A 27,673-nucleotide genomic window follows, 5' to 3' on the forward strand; every position below is an offset into this window, starting at 1 on the left:
GGAGGAGGCCTAGGAGGGTTTAAGCAAGGGCCAGGCCAGCACATGTTTTAGAAGCTTGTTGGGCTATTGTGGGAATGAACTGGAGGAGCAGAGGGGAGGCAGCAGACCAGGAGGGGCAGCCGTGGCCCCTGAGGAGAGCTTGGCGTTTGAAGGTCACAGAGCACCTGTTTCCAGGGCTGCCTAGAGGGGGACATGGGAAACAGTGAGGCGGGGGTGGAGGGGGGTGCTGGCGGGGCTTGAATCCACCTGTCCCCTCCCCTGCAGGGGCAGAGCCCAAAGCTCTCAGGCCCAGGATTTGGGTGACATTTTTCACAAGACCGGCCTACAGGAGAGGGCTGAGGAAGAGGGCAGCGATGACAAAAGCAATGATAAAGATCCCCTCTTTTCTCACAACCCTTTTTTCTCAAGGCTGGACAGACCTGCTCTGCCCAGAGAATAATTCACTTTGGCCCTGAGCCCTGAAGAGGCAGGTGGATGGCGGGCGGACATAGAGCATAAGTAAGCGGTTGCTGGGAAAGCAGGTCCCCTGGAAGGGGCCATGTTGCGTGGACAGAGGGGGAGAGGCCTGGGAGAAAGGTCTGGACCCTCGAGAGTCTGAGGCGATCTCCAGTTGCAGGCGGTACTCCAGAAGCAGCAGGGGGGTGAGAGGCCAGGGAGGGAGCACGGCTCAGGAAAAGCAGCGCAGCTGGACGCGCAGGTAGCTAATCTCGGGAGCAGTGCGCGGTCCAGCGGGAGGGCAGGGCGCCTCCAGAGCTCCCTGCGGGGCCTCTGAGTGGCTGCAGAAAGAAGTCTGAGGCGCAGACGTAAATCCCTGGGTGATAGTGGCCGGCCAGCCCCTGGGAGGTGCCCATATGACTAAAACCATCACCACGAGGAAGAAGGGATGTGACGCTCTAATATTTGAGTCATTTCCCTACTACGTGTATTTTCAAGGTGGGAGGGACAAAAAACTGGGCACAGATTTAAAACAAAGATGCAAAACAGTGGATGTTCATTGTACAATAGAGGGAAGGCCTCATCCCCATAGACCAGGGGTGTCAAACTCATTTTCACCGGGGGCCACATCAGCCTCACTGTTGCCTTCAAAGGGCCGAATGTAACTTTAGGACTGTATAAATGTAACTGCTCCTTAATGGTTAAGCAAGAGCTCAGCGCTGCCACTGGGTTGAAACAAGGTGCTGAGTCAGATAAAACCAGGTGGAGGGCAGGATTCCACCTGCGGGCCTTGTGTTTGCCCCCTGTGCCACAGACTGTCCAACCACACACAGGCCAGGCCGGCCGCTGTCCCATAAAGCCACACCGCAGAGATAACTGAGTCTGAAGCGGGGTGGTCCCGGCTAGGGCAACTTGTACAAAGTCACAGGCAGCCCACAACACACCCTTTGGCCCCTTTCCCTCCCCTCCCTCTCGTCTCTCTCCTGGCGAAGAGCCCCAGGAGCCCCGGCGTGAAGAGGAGGACCTGGGACAGCACCCAGCACATACATGAGGGCCCCACCCAGGGTGCTCCCCATATGTGTAAAGGGCGTACGTATGCAAAGAAATAAAGGACGCCCCTTCTACTTCTGAGCATCCCGAGTGCTGGTCCAGGCAGGAGCCCCTCCGCAGGGGAGCCGGGGACAAGGACAGGAAGCCTGTTTTTACAACCCTGGGCACTCCCAGCTCAGTCTCCTCCCAGCTATGCGGCCTCGGGCAAGTCACACCCTCCAGTGAGCCTCGCTTCCCTTCTGGCAGGACCCTAGAGGGGACACAGCAGAGACTGGGACACTGGGGACTCAATAACCACAATCAGCTCCCCTGGTCATGGAACTGGTGACGGGGCATCGAGGAGGCTTGGCCTCCCTGCAGCCAGCGCAGGCTCCAACAAGGGAGGAGCCACTATGGCAGGGGGACGAGGCCCAGGAAGAGGAGTTTTCAAACGGTCGTGCCTCAGCCTCTGGCCAGACTTGGGGGCCCAAGAACCCCCAACGTGGCCCCTCCCTGGGGGAGCTCTGCTGGGGGCTGAGTCCCTATCTGGCACCGAGGCTCCGGCAGTGCATGGAGAGTGTTCACCTTCAGGTCAAGGCAGGTTGGCTGGGGTCTTGCTCCCAGGGGACACGGAAGTGGGGGCCCACGGGGCCTGTACCTGCTGCTCGGGGCTGAGCTCAGCCGCTTGGCTCTCTTCTCCAGCCAGTCCTCCAGACGGCCCTCGGGCAGTTCAGTGCTGTCTACAGGCCACTCCCTGGCCCGCCTCTCCTCTGTGGGGAAAGGAAGACAGAGGCAAGTGAGGGGCAAGTTCACCCCACCTGAATCCCAGCCTCCACAATGCAGTTGGAATCTTTCGGAACCTTCCAGGGAGAGTGCGGGCTGGGAGGCCAGGAGCACAGCCTCTGGCCTGTCCCCACCGTGCTACCACCTCCCCAGGCCCACCCCTCTGGGCCTCACTCTGCTTCCCCATTGAGTGGAGGTCAAACACTGACTGTCTCCCACGCTTTTTCAAGCTGGACACGGGATAATGCCTGGGGAGAGCCTGGCCCTCAGGAGGAGCCCAAATCTGGGGTGCAGGGAGGCCGTGTGGGCTTCAGAACAGGACAGAGCAGGATTCGAATCCTGGCTAAGCCACCAGCGAGGTCTCTGACCCTGGGCAGGAGAAGCAGCCTCAGCTTTTCTAATCTTCCTTCTCATAAAACGTCCTATGTAAACCTTTGCTCACTAAGTTGAAACCAAGTAACCGGTGGAGTTCAAACAGGCTGGGTGTGAGAGGGCGTCAGAGTCTCGGGGGGAGTGGTGTGGGATGCAGCCTAGGGCCAGACGACCACGGTCATACTTGTGGACAGTGCCTGCCGTGGGCCCGGCCCTGGGCCAGCACCGCGTGTGCACCTACGCTCTCCACCTTCAAAAGCGGTCATGTCTGACAGGTCAAGACTCTGCCCCTGAGAGATTAAGCCGTGTGGCAAGGTCACACGGGATGTGCTAGAGCCAGCTGGGGGCACGCCTCTGCTCCTGCCTCCCCCACCCTCTGGGCCTCTCCCGCCCTCTCTCCACCAGGGGTCATCTCCAGCTTCAGGCCCACTGGCCAGTGCTCTCCCCACCATGGACCAGGGATGCCCCAAGAGCCCAGGCTGGTGAAGAGCAGCAGGTACTGCCATGGCCAGGACTTGCTGGTCTGGCCCACGGGCCTCGCTTCCACCTTGGGAAAGCTCCCGGAAACCCTGAGTTTTGCCAGGGCTGCAGCCACAGCACTGTCAGCTCCCCAGGGCAGGACATTGCCCGCAGGGTCTGATTGGTCAGAGGACAGTGAGGCCCCTTGGGGCACAAGGGCAAAGGCCAGGCTCCCCTAGACACTCTGGCTGCCACAAAGCCACTGGACAGAGTAAGCCCAGCAGCACCCTAGGAGACCCCAGCTGGCCTCTGCCTCACTTGGGGCCCACGTGAAGCCCTTCTGCCCGAGTGCTGGCCTCAGTTTCTCCCTCTGTTCAGGGAGGGGCTGCATGAGAAGATCGATAAAGACCATCTTAGTGGGAACCTCCTTGTTCTCCAGTTGGAGAAGTAAGAAGTGAATTTCCTAACAGCAGACACGCCAGATTCCAGGGGAAGCTGAACTTGCCCTTCCCTGGGACCACGAGGCCCAAGGATGCTGAGGGCGGGCAAGCTGCTCTCGTCACCCCCTTGTCCCCAGAGTGCAACAGGGGCTCGCTGTGTGTTGCCTGGGTGAGGCAGGGAGGGAGCACACAGGTGAATGAACGTCAGGGTAGCAGGAGAGCCCACGTGGGGCTGAGGTGACCCTCAGGACTCCCTGAGAAGCCATGCCTGTCACTTTAAACCCAGCAGGGGGCACAGATGGGAACTCCCCTGCACTTTCTCCACTCATGCCTGGGGTGGTTTGGAGGCAGTTTCTGACATCCACCCTGTCACCTGGGGCAGCCCTCCGCCTACCAGCCATAAAGGACGAGGCGGTGAGGAGGCACAGGGCAGCCCCCCCGGCCTCAGATCTTGCACACTGCCCTCAGCAGCCCACCCCCACCCCAGCCCCTGGTCCTGACCCAAACACACCCTCCACCTGGATGCTCAGCTCCTGCAGGTCTCGCTCTGACATGTGGGAAAATCTGCAGTTGGGGCCAAAGTCGCACTGGCCTGCGAAGGGAAGACAGAGTTAGTCGCTGCTCTGGCAGGGCTCCCACTGTGGGTGGAGGGGTCACTGAAGTTTTAGGGGCAGGACTTTAGGGACTAAGGAGCAGCACCCCCACCCCTGAAGACAAACTTGACTCTCTGTGGCCCCGCCCACACGAGCAGCCAAAACAAGCTGTCTGGTCCATCATGCCTTGCTCATAACCCTTCCCTGGCTGGAGAGCAAAACCCACTGTAGCCTTTTGTGATTGGGCAGCAAGCCTCTGCAGGTCTGGCTCTTGTCATCACCCCGTGGCCCCAGCCTCTGTTCCCAGCCCCAGCGAATGACATGCGGGTCCCTGAAAAAGACATGCTTCCTCTCGCCACTCCAGGCCATGGACCATGCCGTGTCTTCCATCTGGTGGCCTGTCTGTGCATGTGGCTGCACGAGCAGCTGCACTGCTCCCCAGAAAGGCTGCAATGGCAGCTTTGTACCATTAAAGGAGGCACCAAAGTCCAGGGTGGCTTTCTGAACCTCAACTGAGATGACCAAAATGTGTCTCAAAATATCAGAGGACTGGAGGTGTCCTAGGCCAGAGCAACAGACCAGAGGCGTGTTCGCATTAGGGGGAAGTCCTTGGGGAAGCCCCCATAGGGGCAAACCGTCCCCTGAGGGAATGCACCTAGATTCCCAAGGTCAACAGCAGCACCTCTCCCCAGTGCTAAGTCCCCTTACACACTATGTCAGTCACCATGGCCTTCATCTTTGCCTTGGCTGCTAGGAAGCTCAGACCCAAACCCTCAGAGAGTACACAGGACCTCAAAGCAGGCAGGGAGGAGACTAATTTTCCTGGCTTTGTCTTCTTTTTCCTACCCTTATTTTTATCTGTGTCTGCTTCCTTCATTTACTGAGATTTTTATCTCTTTAAACTATATACATTGCCCTGAGTGGTGTGGGGCAGTGGGCTGGGCATCGCTGGCAGATGGAAAAATTGCCAGTTCAATTTCTGGTTAGGGAAGAGGGTTGCAGGCCAGGTGCCCAGATGGGGGTGTGCGAGAGGCCACTGATTAATGTTTCTCCCTCATATCAATGTTTCCCTGTCTCCCTTTCTCCCTCCTTTTCCTTCTCTCTAAATATAAATAAATAATGAAGTAAAAGAAAAACTATTGTATATGCATCTTTATTAGGTGGGTATTGAGCAGTCAAATCAACACTTAGCATCCTTGGTTCCTATTCTGAACCTTCTTGGCACCGTCAGGCCTGTCACTGTCTCCAGCCCTGCCTGCCGGGAGGGAGGACGCAGCGGAGGTCTGGCTCCCGGGCTAACTTAATCCGCCAGTCTATTACTCCCGTCAGTGTCTCCTGGATTTGCACAATCTGCCAGCGCTTTCCTGTTCCGGCTGAGCTGATAAAATCGCATTCCAGGTCTGAAGAACTGAGGACAAGCTCCCGGAAGCCCTAAGGCGCAGCCCCAGGCCTCAATTGAGCAGTTGGCTGAGGCGCCACGGCCAAAGAGTGGGTTCAGGATGGGGGGCCAGGCTGGGGGAGAGGCTCTGCAGAGGTCCCAGCAGGCCAGGAGGGGCCTGCTGGTCCTCCCTGGTGGAGGGGGAGCTGAACTAAGCAGAGCACTTTACCTGTCAGTAGGAACTTCCTGCAGGGCCGCTTGTTCTGTTCGTCCAGCAGGATGGCAGCTGCATCTGAGAGGAGAGAGCGGCTGGGTTCAGACCCAAGCTGCACGTAGGTACTTCTGGAAAGAGCTCCCCACCCATGAAGGAGTGTAAGAAGGGAAGGACACAGATGGGGGTGCTGGGCAGAGGGACCCCGGCTCCAGGAGACCTCAACCCCCCCACTACCCGGCCCAGACCCAGACAAAGGCAAGGACTGGTTTTAGGTTAGAGGGTCTGAGCTTTGCACAGTGGAATCACCTAAGGGGTTGTTTTTCTTTTTCTTCTTCTTTTTTTAAATGCTGGTACCACAAGACTTTTCTGCCCTGTCTTTGCAACTTCCTATAAATCTGTAATTATTTCAAAATAGAAAGCTAAAAAAAAAATCTGGTGCACAGGAAGATCACCAGTAAACCCCAGGGCCCAGGCACTGCTCCCCAGCTGAGGCTGCAAAGTACCGCTCTCCGCTCCCCTCTGCACACTGGCTGTGGGCCCTCAGCGCCAGGGCAGTCGCCGGCCTTGACAGGACCTGGCAATGACCTTTCTGGATGCAAACCTTAACCCTGGTTTCCCCTGATTTTTCTTCTAGCTTTGTTTTCATGGTATATTTTTGTGTACTTCTCGGTAGGCAAGGCGAGGAATCAATTCGTCGAAATCTGTGAGTGGGACATGTGAGGAAGGTGCGCTGACTCACTGCCCTGATGTCACCTTCGAGGAGGCTTCCCTGCATGTACAATGGCAGGGGAGGTCTCACCTGGTGAGGCTGCTGTGACAGCAGACAACAAATGGACCAGGCTTGGCAGGGGGGCCCGACCGTTCCTACACCTGACGGCACGTTAGCATTGCCGGGAAGGTGGGGTTGGGCGTGGCCTCAGCATCAGGTTCCCCGGGCAACGCTACTGTGCAGCTAAGAATGAGACCTTCTATAGGGGATGATCAACAAATGGCAGCAGTTCTGATTTCATTTCCTCCTCACACACCCACTGAATGCTACGAACACCCCCTCTGGCAGATGGGAAAACTGAGGTTCAGACAGGGGAAAAGGGCACACGGTGAGGAGGCGGCAGTGCGGGTTTGAACCCTGGCATGTGAGTCTAAAGCCGCCACCCTTTCCCGTGTGGCTGCTCATCTCCTGGTTTCAGGGTGAGTAGCTGGCTCTGACGGGGGCTCCTCCCTTCCCTCCTTCCCCGGGGTAGCTGGTGGCTGGGGGAAAGGGTGGGCTGCTGGGGTCAGGAGATGGATATCAGAGGACTCACTCCAGGGGTGGCCTGGGGGAATGTGGGTTGGACCAGCGGGGTGGGAGGGGTCCACCTGTCAGCACTGGGATTGTCAGACTCAGTCCAGCCATCTGACGCCACAGAACTTTCCCAGGGAGGTGGACTGGTGGGACCATGTGGACATTGCCCAGGGCCCCCTTGGGGGTTGGAGCGCTGAGGCTAGCAAGCCTGCACAAGGGACCCTGGCTGGGTGGCTCAGTGCTGGGAGAAGACTTCCAGGCTGCCCAACATCTGGCGGGCGGTGCTCAAGCCCAGCTACACGGTAGAACCATCAGGCGGCTTTTAAAGAACACAGAAGCCCATGCCCATCCTGCTCAGGCTCTGCTTTAATTCGTCTAATGGGGAAAGCATGAGAATCATCAGAAGCTCCTCAGTGAGTCTGAAGTGCACCCAGGCTTGAGAACCCCGGGCCCAGGCCCCACACAAAGAAGCCTGCGCTCCTCCACCTTGTGTTCAAGGCTCCTCGTGATCTGACCCCATCTGTCCTTCTCGCTCCATCTCCCAATATTAACACCTGCCTCGGTGCCTGTGTCTGTTTGCTCGTTCAATTAGACGTTCATCTAACAAACATTTGCTGAGCACGTCCTGTGTGCCAGGCTCCGTGCCAGGACGAGGATTTAGTGGAGAACAAGTCAGGCCTGGTCCTTCCTTCCAGTCCAACAGCCACACTAATCCACGCGGATGGACAGGGGCAAACAGCCAGTGCAAAGCCAAATGGCCTGACCCGGCCCCAGCGGTGGGGCGGGCATCCCGGAAGGCTCTGCCTGAGCTGAGGCGGGAGGACCGGTGTGGGGGTGGGGGGCAGGGAACACAGCGGTAAGGGCACGTCTGTAGAGGGTACAGTAACTGCAGTGGCCAGTGTGGCTAAAGCTCAGAGGGAAAGGTCAACAGGGCATGGAGGCCTGGGTAGGACAGGGGTTTGACCCGGAACACGCCACTGTCACTGGGCATGAGGTCACTTAGGAGAGGCCTTGCTTTGTTCACCGGTAAGTCTTCAGAGGCTATCTGGGAGCTGAGGGCATGCCCGGGGCTTACAGGGCTGAGTACTTCCTGGGTGTTGGCTGAATGAATGAGCCAGGAGATACGGGGCCTGAGGCCAGCCCTTCTGCGGACCCACAGGTACCTTTCGTACTGAGTGAACCCTCAGTGCCATACAGTAAGCTCGACAGGACTGAGATTACACGTCCCTGGGAGTTGGGTGCTGCTGGTATGGCTGTTCAAGGCCTGCTTAAATTAGGGCCACGCTGTTAGTGACACCTTGGGACTGACCCCCAGAGAGCCCAGCTCCGGGGCCTGAGCTGGTCCGGACCATGGTCAGCACTCTGGCAGGACAGAAGTTCAGGGACTTGTCCGCGGATGTGAAACCAGGAGCAGAGCAAGAGTTGAGTCCTAGCCCAGGCTGGGGTACCACCTGTTCCCCCTGCCCCCCAAAGTCTGCGCTGTGCAGTTGTTTGGGTAAGCTGGGGTCCTGCAGAAGCCTCTTAAGGAAGTGGAAAGAGCTTGTGCGCTAGCTTAGGGTCCCAGGGTGGAGCGACCCACTGCTCTGGTTTTCAAAGGTGCCGCCTGAATTAGGGGGCCCCAGCCAGCCCAGGGCCCCTCACAGATCTGTTCCAGGACTGAATGTGGCTGGTGAGGTGAGAGGATGCTAGGAATGCAGGAGCCCTGAGAAGGGGCTCACCTGTTTCATCTTTTCTATGAGTAACACACAGCCTCTGAAGGTCAGCCCTGGACCCTTGGGCCTGGCTGCTCTCCGCTGAGAGTCTGGGACTGGGGGCAAACACCAGGGTGACCCTGAGGCCCAGTCCCATGCCAGACCACAGCCCCCGCTGGACTTGGGGGACAGGGCATCTCTGCTAGTGCCAGGGTCAGAGGCCTGCCAGGCACCTAGGAGGCCCCTTTGCCCCCAGTCCCAGAGCCCAGCAACAGCAACCGTGTCTGGCCTGCTGAGCAGCCTGGACACCCACCCTCATCTGAAATGGGACGAGTCTGGGAGAGCTTTCAAAATACCATGCCTAGGCCCATCCCAAACCTGCCTCTGGGGATGGGGTCAGGGGATCAGCACATTTTTATTTCAAGGTCTCCAGGTGATCCCAACTCCAAGGACTGAGATCCTCTGACTTAGAGACTTACTGAGAAAAGCAAATGACAAAACACAGAAGGCACCTGGCATGCAGCAGGCACCCAATAAATGCTCACTCCCTGCTTGTGAATTCTGAGTCACAGGCCAAGGAATTCTCTCAGCCTCACCTGCTCCTTCCCTCTCAGTTGCTGGAACTAATAACGCCCTCTGCCCAGAATGGTGTGGCTGGCTTTCCCCCGCCTTTCAGCTATTGGCTCACACATCACCTCCTGGGAGGGACCTTCTTCCTGGTCACAGTGTCCCCAGAGCCTGGCACGGTGGCGCCTGAGAACCGAGCCCTCAGTCAAGACCCCTGGGGAGAGGCGCTCACGCTCTAGTCTGACCTTCTGAGGCCCCCCTGCACGAGGGGCCGTGGGCCCACAGCGCTCCTGTGTCTGGGGATGAGGAAGACCAAAGAGCAGGGCTCCGTCAGCCGGGCTGCCGGGCCAGCGAGCACCCACCTCGGAACATGTCGTACCAGGACTTCTTGGCCTTGAGATGCTGCAGCCCGTTCAGGTGCTTCTTGCGGTTGTGGAGGTTGTCCTGGAAGGAGCGGTCGCAGTAGTCGCAGAAGTAACGCTTCCCCATGGTCACCTGCACCAGGTGCTACCACTGCCTGGGGGGGCCACAAAGCACTCATTCAGAGCATGGAGGGAGCGTGGAGGGAACGCCACGCACCAATGCCCACGGCACACCACCCCGACGGTGCGCTCCCTGGGGGCCAGGCCTGCACTGTGTGAGGAAGGCCTTCCAGACGCGCTCTGCCTCGGTTAAAACTCACCGCAGCCCGTGAGGAGCCACATGGGCCAGTGCCCGGGAGGCCTCACTTCAGAGGGATCTTGGAACAATTCTGATGCCCAGCCTCCACCCCAGGCCAGTTAAAGCAGAGCCGGAGTGGGTGAGGCCCAGGCACCAGTATTTTTAAAGCTCCCCAGGAGATTTTCACGCGTAGCCAGTGAACCGCCACCTCACACCCCCCGGCCGGCTGCCCCGTCCACGCCTCCAACGTCCTTTCGACTGTTCTCTCCCTGCCCCCTCTGCTCCTCACACACGCCAGGCACAGGCCCACCCGCCGGCACTGCCGTGCTGTTCCCTCTGCCTGGGTGCTCTCTCCCGGTACCTGCCAAGCATGCTCACTCGACTCCTTCGATCTTTGCTCGAATACTACCTTCTCAGTAATCTAGCGTGACCCCTTCATTTAAAACTGCAGAGCCCTCCACCCTCCACTTAGCTTTCCTTATTCCCTGCTTCACTTTTATCACCTTTGAAGCAGTAAGTCACTTGTTACGTTTACTATCTTTTCTCTCGGTACGAAGATAAATGCTTGCAGGCAGGGATATTTTTGTTTTGTTTATCGCTGAAGCTCCAGCACCCATAGTGGTGCGTGGTACCTAGCAGGCAACCAAATACTTCTTAAATAACCAAATTAATTCTCATTTTCCTTAAGGGACAACTGAGGTTCGGAAAGAGGACTTGCCCAAGGTCACACAGCTGGTACGCAGAAGGTGAACCCTGGTCCCCTAAAATCCAGCTCTTCCACAGCTAGCTCAGTGCTTAGAGAAGTCAGAGGCTCGGGTAGAAATGCCAACAGCGTCCCAAGGAGATTGGCTAGCCTCTCAAGTGGCAGGTCCCCGGCCAATCACAGAGGAAGGAGAAAACTGAGACCCTGAAACATTCTCATTTCCCTCTGTCTTAAGATCCATGGGGGCCACAGCTGCCACTCTGGGCCCCGGAGGTCTGCAGCCCATGGCAGAGGTGAGTCTGCGGCTCTCGTGGTGTCACAAGGCCGGGGGAGAGTCCACCGGGGCCGTCAGGTAGGATCTGCACGGGCTGAGCCCAGACAGGCCCCTCGCCCTTCGGATTCTGTATTCCGACCCTTCCTCTCACAGAGCAGGGTCCCGAGGTCCAGAGGACAAAGACAGGTGACTTGCCCAAGGTCATGTGGTAGCAGCCCAGGGCAGCAGCCAATGCTCCAGACTCCCATGATCAGGCAGATAAAGATAGAACAGGGACCTGCCCCACAGGCTAGACAGATGGGGAAATGCATCTTGTTAAGAAGGGACTGGAGGGACACGAGACAAACAAGCCCCCTGGACAGTCCAGGGAGCCACACGAGCTGACAGGCAAAGCTGCTCCTGTGGCAGACAGGGACAGCAGCCATTAAGTCAAGGGCTGTAATGGGATTAGGAACAGACAGCCATTTAAAATGAAAACATATAAAATCTCTCTGTTCTCCCGTTACTGCTGAGAAACCGCATCCCAGACACATGGACTTGATATATTAAATTTGGCAGCTCTAATATACCCCATCTTGCCAATAAACTTATAGGAATTGGATTGAAATCGTAAGAGACGAGCGTTTAGGCTGAAAGCTTAACCAAGCCATTCATGAAGCTTGAGGCTCCGAGGAGCTGCTGGCCCTGGAGAGTAATGGGAAGGGGAGGGGCAGAGCGAGGGGTGCCCCTCGGGAGACTGAGACACGAAACACTGGCCCTGCAGCAGACTTAGCTGGACCAGACCATGCAGGGCACTGAGCAGCTGCCAGCTGTGTGACCTTGGGCAAGTCACTTTCCCTCCCTCGGCCTCTGCTTTCACTGTGGGAATGAGGCGGTGGGTCTGACTGGTTGCCTGATTATTTGGGGAGTGGTACAGAGAAGTTTGCTAACCCAAATGAACTAGTAACAAAAGCACTAGCAGTATGGCGACACTAATCATGTTCAGCACTGAGGAAGGACTAAATAAATATTACCTACCACTTGATTTATAGTGCACCTACTATGTACTGGCACTAGATTGAAAGCTTTATAAGTGCATCATCTCAGGACAACTTCTGTAGTAGGCCCTATGGTTATACCTTTTCAAGACGGGGCACTGAGGCTCCAGTGAGTGAAGTGACTTAGCCAGGATCATGCCACCAGAAGGCGGCGGAGCTGGGTTTAGAACCCAGGCAGGATGGCTCTACAGCCCCTCCCAATCACTCATGCAACTCTCCTCCGGACAAAGCACGCCGACGACAGCTTTCCTTCATGCATCACTCACTACACCCCCAGGACCACATGGTTCCCAGAGGCCGGTGTTATAATCTCACTCACGAATGAGGAAACTGAGGCTCAGAGAGCTGCCATGAGGTGCTCCCGGGAGGGCATGTCGAGGAAGGGCAGAGTAGGTCTCAGGGTGCCCGGGGCTCGGGTCTGCTGAGACAGCCTCCCACCAGCCCACTGGGAAATCAAGGCTCAGCAACACCCGGACCCAAATGATAAGCCCCCTAGGGCTGGGTGTGTGTGTGTGTATGTGTGTGTGTTCACGTTTTCCTTCTCTCGCACACACACAGTGGGGGGCAAATCAGCCCCAGTGGAGGACCGCAGCAGCAGCACGGGGCATGCCTTGCTGTGCCCACCCTGGCCACCCCCTCTGGCACAGGGGAAGCACTCAGCCATCCCGAATGGGCCAACAGACCCCCACAGTCTACTCCCAGATCTGCCAGGTGACGCTGTGACTCCGCCACTTGCCCTCTCTGGGCCTGTGTCGCCACGTACGAAGCAGCAGGCGGGCAGCTCAATCAGACCATCCTAACGGCTTCTCCAGATCATCCAGGTTCAAATTCGGGTTTAAAACTACTGCTTTCTAACTCTGCCATCTTGAGCAATTAACTTCTTATGAAAACTGGGAAAACAGCAGTGCCCAACTCAAGGGTTGCTGGGAATCAAATCATCCACATACACGCTTCAAGCAACACGGGGCCTGGTCCAAAGGCCTTGGAAACGTGTTGGTCGTCCTTACCATCATCATCAGCCTCCAAACAGCCTGCTATTTCAGAAAACACAAGCGCAGACAAGGAACAGGATGCCACTGCCCGAGTGAGCAGCTGGTACGTGTCACCGATGAGGTGAGTGAGGTCAGGAGAGAAGTGAGTGCACAGAACACGGCAGAGGTGGGACTGGAACCTCGGCCCCCGAGGTGGGCCCAAATACCTGCTCTTCACAGCAGTTCCGCAGAGCCCCCCACTGCTTGGGGATGGTATCAGGGGAGCAAACAGGCTCCAGGGGACCAGGGCTGCCCGCCTGCCTCGCAGGACTTCTCCCTGGAGGCAGAGGCCCCTCCCTGGGCAGGAGCTGGCCTTCAGCAAGGTGACCTCACCGGGCATCACCCAATTCCGTCCTGCTCCAGTGCTTTGGCACACATCAGGACTAGGTGCAGCTGCAGAATCACCTGGAAAGATACAGCGCCCGCCAGACACACAACTTGGGGAGCAGACTCACCCCTCATTCAGGTGCCCTTGCACAGGGCACAACCGTATCACTGCACTGGCAGCCCCAAGTGGGAGGTCAGGGAGAGGGGATGGGGCCAGCTGGACATTTCCGATGACGTTCAGACACCAGCATGGGCTGCTGACTAAGCTGGCCTTCTCTGCCGTGATTCATCCTCATCTACTGAGGCTGGTGTGCTCGGCAGCCTGTGAGCAAGGCCCTGTGTGAAATGTGGAATAATCCGGCCCGCTTCCTTGCTGGGAACACGGGTGGAACCACCCACCCAGTCCCAGGGCCCAGGTGCATGGTTGCAGCAGCATTTGCCAGGTGACAGAATGGCTCCTTGGGACGACCCTGTGGGGTCACATAGGTCTGGTTTCGAGTCCCAGCTCTGCTGGGTGACCTCTAGAAAGTTATTTCATCTCCCTGAGTCTGTCCTTAGCTATAAAAGGGGGGCCCCACTGTTGCCAGGGATTTACCAAGGTAGGGGTAGGCTAAGATGCCTAGCATGGAGTTCATGCTCCAGTGGAGGCTGTTACTGTTGCTGCTGTTTGTTGTCCAGAAGCCTCATCCCCTCAGCCTCCTGGTGAGCACCCCCTGACCACCTGATTTAAAACCGCAGCCAAAGGCACAACTGCAGGCGCACACCAGTGCGGGCACTTCCTCCCTGCTGACAACCTGCTATTTCCCACGGGTCATCTCGCCTTCTCACGGGCTGATCTGCTGCCACGTGTGGCTGCCTCCCCACTAGAATACAGGCTCCATGAGAGCAGAGAGTTCTGTCTGTCCGTCCACACCCAGCATCTGCAACAGGGCCTTGCCCACACTACGGCACAGCTGCTGGTGGAAGGAGCCTGCAGAACCCGAGGTCTCCCACCCTGTGCTCACTCACAACCTCTGCCAGGCCCCCTTTCCTCAGGATTGAATCTAGGGACAACGACGGGAATGCAAAGAGGAGGCAGTGAGAAGAGAGACACACATGGCCCCAAAGGCAGGTCTCTCAGTGCTGCCGCCACCCGCCCCGTGGGGCTCCAGCCTCCAGCGGAGCCCCCTCTACTGACTGAGACCACACCTGGCCACCCCGTGGCTCCCGACTTCAGTCGTCTGGGCTCAAGGAGGAGATTACCAACCAGCTGAGAGACACCCCGGGACAGAAGGAAGAATAAAAGAGAATGGGGGTGAGGGAGGGTGAGGGAAGACACCTTCAGATTTGATTCCTGCGTGCTGGGCTTCTGGCTTTCATTCTCCTATTTAATCCTCCCGAGACCCCCTGTAGCAGGTGCCCACTCACAGATGTGGACACAGGTTCAGGAATACTCCCGATGCGCTCAAAGCCAAGGCTGGGAGAGGCACTGATAATGGTCATTGCTCTTCAGCCTGAGCACTGCTGGTGGGCCAGAGGCACTGAGGACCCTCACATGGAGCCCGCTGCTCATGTGAGGCCGTGTGCCGGGGCCCCACAGCCAAGGCGCACCAGAGACAGCACTCACTCATGCTGGGATCTGGCTGACCCCAGAACCCCTTCTGTCCCCATCTCCCTGCTCCGCTGTGAGGCCGCCATGGGGCAGACATTTGTCCTCCGTTGATATTCTTGGTTCCTTTCATCGTGTGCGTCTCAGGTACAGAGCTGGCTTTGGCAGAGCTCAGCTCTGGCCGGGGGCTGGGCCACACACGGTAATTACCCAGGACTTGTGCTCACCACATGCAGCCCTGAAGCTCACCTGCCGTTCCTTCTAATTATGGCGCTGCCAGACCCCAAGTCGACAGCGAACCGCAGCCAGGGGATGGCTTTATTGCACACCCACTAGGAGCATGGCAATGTCCCAGCGCCACATATGCCTGCCGTCTGGAGTAGATGGCATCAGAGCTGCCCTGTGGGGGTGGCCCACAGATTGCCCACTTAGGACCCAGCTCCAACAGAAGTGCCAAGAAGACCCAGATGTCTTCCCTGGTACGAGTCCCAATATGTTAGGGGCCTCCCTCAGATGACCTGGTGTTCATAGCAATCACATGGCTTTCTCATCCTGACCTTGCCCAGCTCCGCCCCTTGGAATGAGGAGCCATCACCTTACTCCCAGGGGTGTCAGGCAGTGGGGGCCCACGCCAAGCAACTGATAACTTGGCAGGCCTGCGAGAGGGCCAGGGTCCAGGGAGGCTCTGCTGCAGGGTCCACAGGCCCCACTGAGAGAAATGCTAGTCTAAGGCAACAGACGGTGGACTGGAGAACAGAGGGGGAGAGCTGGCGCAACGTCACAGAGATCACCGAGTCAATCCCTTATGCTAACCATTCAGCCGGGTCTGAATCCCATCCCCGCCACTCTCGGGCTGTGAAACGCTCAGCAAACCACTTAACCTCTGAGCGTCATCTGGAAGATGAGGGTAATAATCCCACTTCCTATGATTACATTGAGGATTGAAGCATGCCTGCCAGGTGCTTAGCACAGTGCCTGACATGCCGAAAGTGCTCATTTGTGGATGTGGCGGCCAGCCGTGGCCTCAACGATACCCCCTCCTCTTGTTTGTGTCGAGTGTTCTTCCCTTCTAAGCTGTAGCAGAGTTCTGTATGACTAAGAGAGTAAAGCAGAGATGACGGTATGTCACTTCCGAAATCAAGTTATAAAACACGCTGCGGCTTGCCTCACGGTGTCTCCCTCCCTCCAGCCCCCTGCTCTGGGGGAAGCCGGCTGCATACTGTGAGCAGCGCTGCGGGGAAGTCCACGCCGCAAGGATCTGAAACCTCCTGTTACCAGCCACGTGAGTAAGCCTGGCAGTAGAGCCGCCAGCCCCGGTCGAGCCTTCAGACAGGCACAGCCCACAGCTTGATTGCAACCTCATGTGCAAGTCTGAGAACCACTCAGAACCACTTAGCTCAGCCACTGCCAAATTCCTCACCCTCAGAAACAGTATAAGATAATGCTCGTTGTGTTAAGCTGCCAAGTTTTGGAGTAACTTCTTATGTAGCAACAGCTAGTGAACGCACTGGAAGACATGAGAAAACTAAGTCACTTTACGATCCATGATGGCTACAGACTGCCCTGTATCCAAAAACCAAAAAACAAAAACCAACCCCACTCCTGAGTCAAGTCAAAGGAACCCCTGCACCCTCCCCACTCACACACGCACAACCCCAAGATTCCACGGGTCCCTTTGCGCCCACTCATTCACCAGCCGAACATCTGCTGAGCACGTCCTCTCTGCCCGACTGGGATTCCCCTTTCATGACACAAAGTCACTGTCCTCACCAGAAGGTGTACTTCTTCGCCAGGGTGACTGACAGATGTGCCCCAGTAACAGCACTAGGTAACAAGCTCTGCGCCATGGGGTACCCAAGAGGGGCACCCGCACCCAAGAGGGAATTCCTCCAAGGAAATGATCAGAGATGATCTCAAAGATCTAGGTACCAAGGTGGTTGCCACAATGCAGCTTGTCCTAAAGCTGAGATGTAGATGTCCAACCGTAGAACAACGGACAGTTAGGCGGTGCTCACCACACGCACAGCAGGCTGCCCAGAGCCCTGAGTGGGTAGGGCCAGAGGCTCAGTGACACGATGCACAAAGCCTCTTGTCCTCATCTTACCCTCAAAAAACAGAACTGTGGCCACAGCTGGCCAGATGCAGGAGGAGGGCATGAGCCATATCTGGTTGATGGAATACCACACAGCAATAAAAAACCAAGACAAAGGAAATGATTCCTTCATATGGACAAATGTTCACTCCATATTGTAAATAAAAATGATTCATTATCACAACAGTATATATAATATAATGGCATTTTTTTTAGGAGAAAGAACCTCCCACCCCAACACATACGCATGAAAAGACTAGAGCAGACACAAAGTATTTGCTGTGGTTGTGTCTGGGTAATAGAGTTACATGTAATGTGGTTTTTTCATTTTGTGTTTTTCTATTTTTCTGCATTGAGCATGTATTGTTTTTAAATCACCCCCCAAAATTCCCTTAAAAAGTGGGAAACTATTCCTTCTTCCGTAGGAGATACCATGGATGGCTCTGGTGGCCTGGCTCACCAGGATGACCCTGGAGAGGGATCTCAGGCAGACCTTTCCCCAGCCCCCGGCTGCAGGCTGATAGTGTGCGCCCTGGTTCTGAGCAGACCTGGCCCATAAAGGTCAGCTGAACCCAAATCGGGCTCCAGGGAGGGAGCTGCAGGCTACAGACATGGTTTCTCATCAGATAGTTACAGGTCCCAGGAGGCTAGAGTTTCCAAATAGGAAAAGTAAAAATAGTCTGAAGGAGGCTGATGAACCAGATACCCAGACTCAGAACCGCCTGTGCCTCCCTCTCCTCCTCCTCCGAGTCTGGGCTCCAAATACCACCTGACCCTCCATTATCACCATCACTGCTGCCCAATCAGATCTCTCCTTCTCGCACCAGGACCAACCCCACCCCCGCCGCAGTTTACTCACTCTGGGCATCATCAGATCAACCCCCTTAAAACAACTCCTGCTCAAAATTTTCCATGGCTCCCTCTGTGAAGCTTATTAAAAATAAAGTCTCCTGGAAGCTCTCCAGAATTCTGACCCAGCACATCTGGGGCAAGGGCAGAAATCTGCATTTGAACCAGTGAGTCTAGCACCTGTCCGTAGGTACCTGCTAAGAAACCAAAGCATGGGGGAACGAGCTTCTGCTCATTGACCTCTCCATTCCCTGCATCCAAAGGCGAGCCTCCGCTCGGGACAGTGACTCCGGGTAGACACAGCCCCCGCCCGATGTGTGTCCTTGTCAGAAACTGGTTAGCTTGCTGACATGGTAACCCCAACTTGATTGGCATGCTACACATAATTCACTGGAGTGAATAAAACTGTTTTCTTACTAGCTATGTGTGCTGTCACGCTTCAGGACAATTTAGAACTGCAAATAGAGGGAGCAATACAAATCAAACTCATTGTATAGGGTGGAGCAAAAGCGGGTTTACAGTTGTTCATGTGGAAAATAATACAATAATTACTAAGTAACATACAAGTTTAAATTCTGTGCTTTGCATACTCACAACTGTAAATCTATTCTGCCCCCCACTCCATATTTATGTTCCTGTCCTGAATTTAGTAATAGTCTGTGGACACTTGGTATTTAAAAGTATCAGTGACATTAAAAAGAATTTGATGTGTTGAGTATATGACGCATAAGCATTGTGATTCCAATTTAAAACATAGAAGTTAAAATATACAGCTAGATAATTGATTAATTAGGTCAGTAATTAATATTACACTTGGGATTTTACACTGAGAGGTTATCAGTGGTTGGAAACACTGGCTATCAGGATTACCTGGGGTGCTATAAAAATACTAAAGGTGCCCCCCAAGTCCTAATTTCATGTCAGAGATGTATTTTTGTAGCTTCCCAGGCTGGGAAACAGTAACATAAGAGAATTTGACTGTCTATTAAATGCACTGAACTGTGCCCAGAGATGAGGCTCAGTAGATTGGAGCATTATCCCATGCACTGAAAGGCTGTGGGTTCGATTCCCGGTCAGGGCACAGATCTAGCATGCGGGTTTGATTCCCAGTCGGGGCGTGTACAAGAGGCAACCAATGGATGTTTCTCACATTGATGTTTCCCTTCTCTCTCCCTTCCTCTCTCTTTTTAGAATCAATATATATCAATATATAACATTAACCAAATAAAAAGGTACTGAACTGTTTACAAGAACTTAAAATGCACAGTTTATAGGTTTAATTTATTAGGTTTTCTAGTAACTGTTTAAGTACCCTAGGGTAATTATGCTTGCTATGTTATGTATCTGAAGTACTTAAAAAGAAAATCAAATATATTATATTTATAACTGGAATTAAATGTGTAAGGGAATGCAATTAGGCTGTAAATAGGGCCGAATGTTTAAAGGAATTTAGTTTGTTCAACATTAATCAAAGGAAAAGTTCAGGTCATTTTTCTCATTTTTCTCGGTTTATGTATAGAATAATAATTTCAAAGTTGAATTTGATGACTTACAGAAAATTACGTTTTTAAAAATTGTTGCTCCAAAATGAATTAACTAAAAAGGCAAAAATAAAACCAAATAAAACAACAGCGTTACTGTCTGTGGTCTTCTCCACCCATCCCACCTAAAAGAAGTCCTCCCTCCTCTGAACTTCCCATCGGCCAGATTTGTTGCTAGCAAGATGTAAGTATTCTTTCCCAGAATCTTCACAACTTCCTGTCCCAAGGGGCTACTAGGATGCTTTGCAAACAGAAAATAACCATAGCAAGGAGAACTCACTGTGGGTGTACATCATTTCACTTTTTTCCTCCCAGTCCCCTAATGACCGCTCATTTTACAAGTCAGAGGCAGACCCAGGCCTTGAATCCAGTCCCTGGTTTCCAATGCCACACCTGTGCCAGTGGGTTTTACCTGTGGCCCAGGCCTCTCCCCGGAAAATCAGTTCCAAATCCCCATCTGCCCACAGACATCTCCACTTGACTCTAAGGGACAGCTCAAATTTACCATGGCCAAACAGAACTTGGGATTATCCCCATAGATTTTTAAACTGTTGAGATCAAAACTTAGTGCTTGATTCCTTTTTTTCTGCACACCCTACATGCATCTGTCAGCCTGTGCTGTCTGTCCTACCACCCCAAATACCTCCCAAATCTGACTGGGGCCAGAAGTAACTGAGTGGATTAGCCATTGTGATGGAGGGGACCACAGGCACGTTTTGGAACTAACTGCCTGCAGAGCTCAGGCCGTAGGTCCTTGTGGAGCCACAGCAGACAAGTGCTGCCTGATCTGGCTGCTTTCTTTGCTCATCTACTGCCTTTCAGATAGAGATCTGCTTATCCTGTGGTAAGGAGGAAAAAAAAAAAAAAAAAAAAAGCAAATGCCACAAGCTTGAGAGGCAAAGAATGGTGACAAAGGAGCCATAAGTGGAAGTGGGGAAAAAATGAAATAGAGAAAAACAGAATTTTGTATTTAAAACACATTCAAAACAAGGACATCCCTGCCCTCAATATACTACATATACATAGATATATTTCTCATTTTCACAAGTATCTTGCCCCCTTTCTCAAAGTATTTTCTTAAATCAACATATACAAGAAGGACCAATTATTTAATACAGCCCATTTCCAAAAGTTAACATTTCCCCTAAAATACAAAGGTAAAACAAAAATTATACAACTAGGCAATGAGGAAAAAAAAATCTGATCACTACTCTACTCCAAACCTTAATCTAATTTAACCATCCTGCGTCAATTGACCCAAGATAACTTCCCCTCTTCAGTCCATTCTCCAGAGATCAACCAGAATGATAACAATAAAATGTAAATGAGAGCACAACACGACCCAGCCTAAAACCCCTCAGTGGCTTCCCAGTGCAATTAGAAAAAACAAGGCTCCTTACAATAGGGTATAAGGCATATATGCGCTGACCACAGCCCACCTGTCATAGCCCACTCTACTTCTTCCTCTCAAACAACCCAGGACTGCAGCAGCCTCAAGACCTTTGCATCGAGGTTTTCCTTGTTTGACCTGCTTCTTTTCATTCGGGTCTCCTGTTAAGTGTCACCCTGGGCACCTTGGCTAAAATGGCACCATCACCCCTCCCCAATCAACCTGTCTTCTGCTCTTCAAAACATTACTTGTTTGTCGTTACTGCTCCTCCCCATCCATCCACACCCAGAAGAATGAGTACTCCATGAGCAGGTACTTGTTCTCTGCTAAGTCCCCGGTGCATGGTCCAGAGAAGGCACTCAAAAACCACTTGTTAAACGGCCCTAGTACTCCAAAGCCCTTGCTCTTTCTATTCTGTAATAGGGATTATGGTGTCAGTTCTCCTGCCTTGCAGGCCAGGGTTCTCAGCTCTAAAGCCCAGGTATGAGGGATGTAAGAAGTACGGGCAGGACTGCCCCTTCCCCTTAAGCCAGGCAGAGGGGTTAAGCCCCTCAGGACCTGACTTTTGCCACAGGATCCAACTGGGATCCAGGGGAAGTTGGGATTGACAGAGGAGACAGGAAGAGAGATGAGCTCGGGACCCAGATGTCAGGACCCCTCGCTGCACTAGCCACTTCCATCCCGTTAAATAGTGCGGCCCGCCGCGAGGAGCCCAGACTTAGAAAGAGTGCTTAAGCCTTCCAGTGATGAGAAGGAACCTAAGACTCGACTCTCGACGTCTGGCCAAAGAAAGTACCTGGTTCCGCCCGGACCGCTGGATATGAGCTCCTCCTCCTGGGTCCTTGCGTCGCGAACTGCTTGCTGGGATTCGTAGTCCTTCCTTGGGTATCAGTCCTTCCTTCCCAGAAACCTTTGGGAATTAAAGTTGAAACAGGACATGGGGAGGTGGAAGTAGCATGAGGGCTTCTGGGTGTTGTAGTTCGAAATAGTCAATCAGGAAGAAATGGTTGGGAGTAAACTTGTATAATAAATCTTATAAAACAATTTGAGCTGCCTTGATTTGACTCTTATGATACTTTTTTTTCTCCACGAAAGCCATCGGTTACCTCCGTGATTCAAAACGACGAGCACCGAGATTCAGAGTGACTACATATCCCATAAAGTATTTCACATTGAGGGCCTTTGGAGAGCAAGGTCGGCCGCGGCGCAGGCGCTGTGTCGCGACTTCGGCAGCGGAGAAACATGGCGGCACCGACATTAAGTGGGAGGTTGTACTCCTTGCTGTTCCGCAGAACGTCCACCTTCGCCCTTACCATCGCCGTGGGCGCCCTGTTCTTCGAGCGCGCCTTTGATCAAGGCGCCGACGCAATCTACGAACAGATCAACCAGGGGGTGAGGGCCTAGGCCATCCCTGACCTTGGACCCACCTGAGGGGTGACAGTGGGAGTGGAGGTGGGGTGGGACTCAGTGTACCCTTACAAGGGAGAGGGGTAAACCCTGGGCATCTTCTGTCTGTAGACTGCCGTCTGTCCTTTCCGCTCGGTGTGACTCCTAAAACGTTAAACGAAGTCAATAGATTCCCCCTTTGCAGGGGTTGTAAATAATGCTGTCTCCCACGTTCACGCTTTTCTGTTTGGAGAAGCAAAAACAAAGTCAGTGGCAAGTCAGGGCTGGGACCCGGACCTCCTGCCTCTTCTGAGGGTTTCAAGGGCAGATTCAAGCTGCCAACGATCACAGAAAGGGCATCTCCTTAGACATTGTGTCGGCCTTTTCAGATAGCACTTTCAGTTACTAAGGCTTCCCACGCAGGCAGCGTGGTATTAATTATGGTTAAGAGTGGGAGCTGTGAAATCAGAGCTCTGGGTGGAAATACTGGGCCTTGTTATTTAAAACTGTGACGTTAAACTTGGGCAGGATTCTTAACATTTCTGAGCATCATTTCTATCTGTGAAATAGAAATAACAGTGACTACCTCGGAATTATTGTGAGAATTACTTGAGTTATAAACAAGATGCTACAATACCTGCTAGGTAGTACCATTCAAAATAGCATTAGTTGCATTCCTCAGGAGAAAGTGGGAGCATAAGGTAGGGAATAACAACATCTTTTGTTATTTTCACTTTTTCAAATTATAGAAGTTTATTTAGAAAGTTACAAAGGTAGTAGAAATGAGCCAGCTGGGTTGTGTAGGCTCGGGAAGCAGGTTACAGAAGCAAAAGAAGGGCCCTTGGAGCTTAGGAGAAGGAAGGACAAAGGTAACACCACTGGGCGGAAGATGGGGCGGACAAGAACGGCATTCTCCGGAGAGCCAACATCTTTTAGATGCATTGTGTGGTGGGCATGGTGCTAAGTGCTGTGCATGCTCTAGATCATTAAGTTGTGGCTCACACTAGGAGAAGTCTTGTGCAGATAGCCCTGTCCCAGCATTCACTCGTGTTTTTAATTCATAGCTGTCTGCCCTTACAGCCCAGGCGGGCTCTGTTCACTGACGCTGTACTGCCTGTGGCCAGGGCGACTTTCTGCTCCTGTAAAAGTGCTGCCACGGTTCCATCTCCCACCAGCAGTTACCCTTTCCCAGTGTTTGCGAAAGGCGCTTGAGTATGTTGTCATCTGTGTGTGTGTTTAGGAATGAGTGCCCAGCTAGTTCCTGACCCAAGGATTGTAGTTCTGAAGAAATTAGGAGTGGCTTAATGTGAAGTGTAATATTTGGGGACTCGGCATTTAGAACCTCCTAAGTTACACTTGGGAGTTGAAGAAATGAGCCATCTTTCAGGCTCTGTTCCTTAATAATTGTGTGTTTTGGGGCCGATTCCTCAGTCTCTGTACCTCAGTTTCCTATAAAAGTAGTGTTATTTCTTCCCGCTTACTTCACATGGTGACTGAGAGCATCAGAGCGTTTTATAAACATTAGGAATGTGCAGCAAGCCTGGCATTGCTTCCAGTTTGCCCACTGCAACTGTCAGGACGTGGTAAGAGTTTCTCTCAAGCTTGTTTTAGAGGCCAGAGTAGTAGGAGTAAAGTTGTAAAATGTGAGAGGTGAAACTAAAAGTCTGTGGCTCTTGTCTTTAAAACATAGAAGCTGTGGAAACACATCAAGCACAAGTATGAGAACTAGATCCTCGGGGGCTCCCATGAAAGCCAGAAGGACCAGGTCCACCCGCCAGCTGTTTGCCCAGAGCCAGGGCCTCAGCCTGAGATGATGCTCACATCACGCTCCATGGACCGCTCTGCTCGTAGCTGTTGTGAAATGGCTTCACCTGATAGACTCTTTCACTTCTGCTGTGTTTGAAGTATGTTTAGTCAGAGTCATCAGCAAATAAATGTAAATTTTCCTCGAGACCTGCTCTGCTTTGGGTGCTTTGTTGACTCTGCCTCATCTTCACTTGTCACTTACCCGAGACCACTTCCAAGTCCTCTGCAAGTATCTGAAGGGCAGATTCCATTGTTTTGGGTTTCCTGTTAACTCCCAAACCTGGTTTGCAAAACAAGAGCTAGAGCCCTGGCCGGTGTGGCTCCGTTGGTTGGACATCGTTCCCGCAAAGTGAAGGGTTGCTGGTTCAAGTCCCGGTCAGGGCACGTGCCTGGGTTGCAAGCCTGGTCCCTGGTTGGGGTGTGTGTGAGGTGCAGGGAGGCCAGTCAGTGTATTTTCGCACACATCCATGTTCCCTCCTCTTTCTCCCTGCCTTCCCCTCTCTCTAAAAATAAATACCTAAAACCTAACAAATAAAACAAGCTAGAGTTAAGCATAATAACTTCAATTTCGTCTATTAAACTGGTAATTCCATTCTTAAATCATACACAGGACAGCTAACTGGCTTGGCCATGGGGAAGCGCTGTGGCCTTAGCTGGGCAAAAAACCCTGGCTGAGCGTCTCGGGACACCCAGGCCCCACACTCTAGTCTTCATTCAGCCTTTAACTTGCTGAGTGTCTTTGGGTCAGCTGCCATACTTTTCTGGGCTGCAGCCCAGAACTCGAAGCCTCCTGCTAGAGAGGCCTGCTCTCTAATGGGCTTTGTTTATCATAGTGCTCCTGGTTCGAACCCTCCCCCTGCCAGTTCTAGCTGTGTGAACCAAGGACAGGGCATTTGATCATGCTGAGCTTTAGTTTCCTGTTCTGTAAAGTGGAGGAGATAGAAGTACCTTCTGTGTGCGAGTACCTTCTAAGTATTAAAGGAGTTATTAAATGCAGGTAACAGTCGTAGCTCATGGCACTTGGTAAACGGCACACAGAGGTAACTGCTGGCAGAGAGATAGGGGATGCTGAAGGACCCAGAGGACCAGAAGATTCTGCTAGAAAGCTGTGGAGCAGTAGGAATATGAGGAAAAGGGGTTCAAGGAACTTATTCTGGTCATTCAACAAATGTGTGGGTAGCCGCCGTGAGGCACTGGAGTCAGGTGCTGAGCACATGGTGGTAAACAGAACACGGGGCTTAACCTAGGGAAGCACTAAACATTATCATCCATACGTACATCTTACAGATGGGCCCACGGCTCTGGGGGGTGCCGAGCAGATACAAAGCAGTTCTGTTTTGTAACTGGCCTTGGAAAGTAGTCACTTGCCTACCATCTTCCACCCAGTGCCCTGGCATGATTCTGGACCACGGATGGGGGAAGACTCAGGACAGGAAACACAGGCAGAGGAAAGTGGGACCCTAGGAGTTACCTGTGTCTGGCCTGAGGCACGTCTCCACGGAGATTAAGGCAAGGTCTGCCAAAGGTGGTACAGTTCTGGGGGTCGAATCAAGACCTGAACTGAAGGAGAGACTATTCTAAGACTCAGGAATGATTTCAGCATCAAACCGAGGATAAACCTGGGGTTGAAAATTGTCCCCGACATTATACTTTCCCGGTGATTTGAGGGCAATGTGCTGGTAAAAAAAAAAAAAAAAACATAAAGCAGGGAACATTCTCACAGTTTGTTACTCTGCAGTACCTGCTCAGGGCAGTAGAGTCAGAATGAGCTCAGTGGGTCACCTGCCTCAGATGGGGCACATTCTGACTCAGTCCAACCAGCAAGCGAGCGTATCCATAAGCCAGCCTATAGTTAAGATGTCCCATTATTTGTCCTCGGCATTTTGGGGCTATTGTGTGTGTGTGTTTCTTTTTGATAAGAGCTGAAGGTTAAAATAATAAACCCTGTTTTACCTGTTGGAGAGAATTAAATAGTATCCCCCCAAATTCATGTCAACCTGGAAACTCAGAAGGTGACCTTGTTTGGAAAGAGGATCTTTGCAGATATAATTAGTTAAGAAGACATCACACTGGATTGGGGTGGGCCTTAAATCCAGTAACTGGTGTCCCGTGAAGAAGGCCACGATAAGACACACAGGGAAGAGGCTATATGAAGACAGACACAGAGATTGGAGTTATGCTGTCACAGGCTCAGGAATGCCAAAGATTGCCAGCAACCACCAGAAACAAGGAAAGAGGTGAGGAAGGATTCTTTCCTAAAAGTTTTGGAGGGAGGGTGGCCCCACTGAAACCTTGATTTTAGAGGTCTAGCCTCCAGAACTTTAAGAGAATAGATTTCTGCCCTGGCTGGTGTGGCTCAGTGTATTGAGCACTGGCCTGTGGACAGAAAGGTTGCTGGTTCGATTCCCAGTCAGGGAACATGCCTGGTTTGCAGGCCAGGGCCCCAGTGCGGGGGAATGTGAGAGGCAACTGATTGATGTTTCTCTCACACATCGATGTTTGTTTCTCTTCCTCACTTTCTTCCTTCCCCCCCTCTCTAAAAATAAATGAATATTTTTTAAAAGAGAGAGAATAGATTTCTATGGTTTTTAGCTGCTCAGTTTGTGCTAATCTGTTACAGCAGTCCTAGGAAACGAATACACCTATCACACTGGCCAAGATAAAAAATGATATACTTAATCTTATCGAACACATGAAGCAATGGCACTCGTGTGCTGTTGGCGAGAGTGTGTGCAGCATCACCATCTTCTTTTAAGATATTTGGTACATATGTACTAAGATCCTTAACGTGTATACATTTGATGCAATAAATCTCACTTCCAGCAAATTGTCCTAAAAAAAATGCATGTCCACAAAAGATATTCATCATGTTGTTGTTTGTAACAGGGAGGAAATGAAAACAAGTAAAACACCCCAAATAGAAATTACTACTAAGGTGATGCATGCAGTTATTTAAAACTGTGTTTTAACTGGAGGAAAATATCCAAAGTACCAAACCTCACTAATATATGAAGCAGTCTTCCAAATTAATGAGAGAAAGATGGAGAACTCAAAAGAAGCTAGGGTAAGATATGAATACGCAACTAAGAAATAACAAATGGCCCCAAACACAAAAAGATGCCCAGTTTCACTAGTACTGAAACACAAAATGAAATTCCTTTTTTTTTTTGGCTCAGCATTATCAACAAAGATGAAAAAGATTATCAAGATGAGTTTTCTGGCGAAGGAGCAGGTGTCACCCCTGGCATTGGAACAATGGTTTTAGAGGGCAGTTTGGCCCTTTAATCATTTATTCCTTTTGACCCTGATACTCTGCTCCTAGAAAAATATCTCTAGAATTATATATGCGCGCGCACACACAAAGTCATTGGAGTATTGTTGGGAATCGAATAAGAAAAAGATCCTTCAATGGGGGAGTGGTTAACTACTAAACAGGTAGGTTCAAATCGTAGAAATTTACAGTAGGTAGATGTTAAAACACACAAGGTGACTCTGTGTGTAGTGGTAAAGAAAAATAGCATAAGTTAAAAAAAATCTAGCTGCAAAATGGTATGTTTAGTTGTTAAGTCTGATCCCGTTTATACAAATGCATACACATTGATATGTGTACATGCAAAATTCTGAGGAATATGCGCTTGTCTTCACAGTGGTTATCTCCGAGGGGCGGGGCTTCCAGGACTTGCACTTTGTGTAATAGATACCTACTCTTTTTTTCTTAAAACAAGCAGATATTGCTTGTTTTTTGC

General features: G+C 52.4%; 2 protein-coding genes across 2 annotated transcripts in view; one reads left to right on the top strand and one right to left on the bottom strand.

Moving 5' to 3' along the window:
• ZMAT5 (zinc finger matrin-type 5) overlaps nt 1-21,632 on the bottom strand; it is a 24,881-nt gene extending 3,249 nt beyond the window's left edge. Inside the window, exons 1-5 of the mRNA XM_028528843.2 lie at nt 21,532-21,632; nt 9,606-9,760; nt 5,719-5,781; nt 4,030-4,110; nt 2,123-2,234 (exon numbers count right to left, since the gene is read on the bottom strand). Coding sequence (XP_028384644.1) covers nt 2,123-2,234; nt 4,030-4,110; nt 5,719-5,781; nt 9,606-9,732 — 383 coding nt within the window. The 5' untranslated portion in view covers nt 9,733-9,760; nt 21,532-21,632. The remainder of the gene's footprint in view (nt 1-2,122; nt 2,235-4,029; nt 4,111-5,718; nt 5,782-9,605; nt 9,761-21,531) is intronic.
• A 299-nt stretch (nt 21,633-21,931) lies between these two features.
• Nucleotides 21,932-24,072, top strand: LOC114509843 (cytochrome b-c1 complex subunit 9). The gene is made up of 2 exons (XM_028528393.2): nt 21,932-22,127; nt 23,812-24,072. The coding sequence occupies exons 1-2, from the start codon at nt 21,978-21,980 to the stop codon at nt 23,848-23,850; spliced, it is 189 nt and encodes a 62-aa protein (XP_028384194.1). The 5' UTR covers nt 21,932-21,977; the 3' UTR covers nt 23,851-24,072.
• Nucleotides 24,073-27,673: the final 3,601 nt, after the last annotated feature.

This window comes from Phyllostomus discolor, chromosome 13 (assembly GCF_004126475.2).
Source record: "Phyllostomus discolor isolate MPI-MPIP mPhyDis1 chromosome 13, mPhyDis1.pri.v3, whole genome shotgun sequence".
Lineage (NCBI taxonomy): Eukaryota > Metazoa > Chordata > Mammalia > Chiroptera > Phyllostomidae > Phyllostomus > Phyllostomus discolor.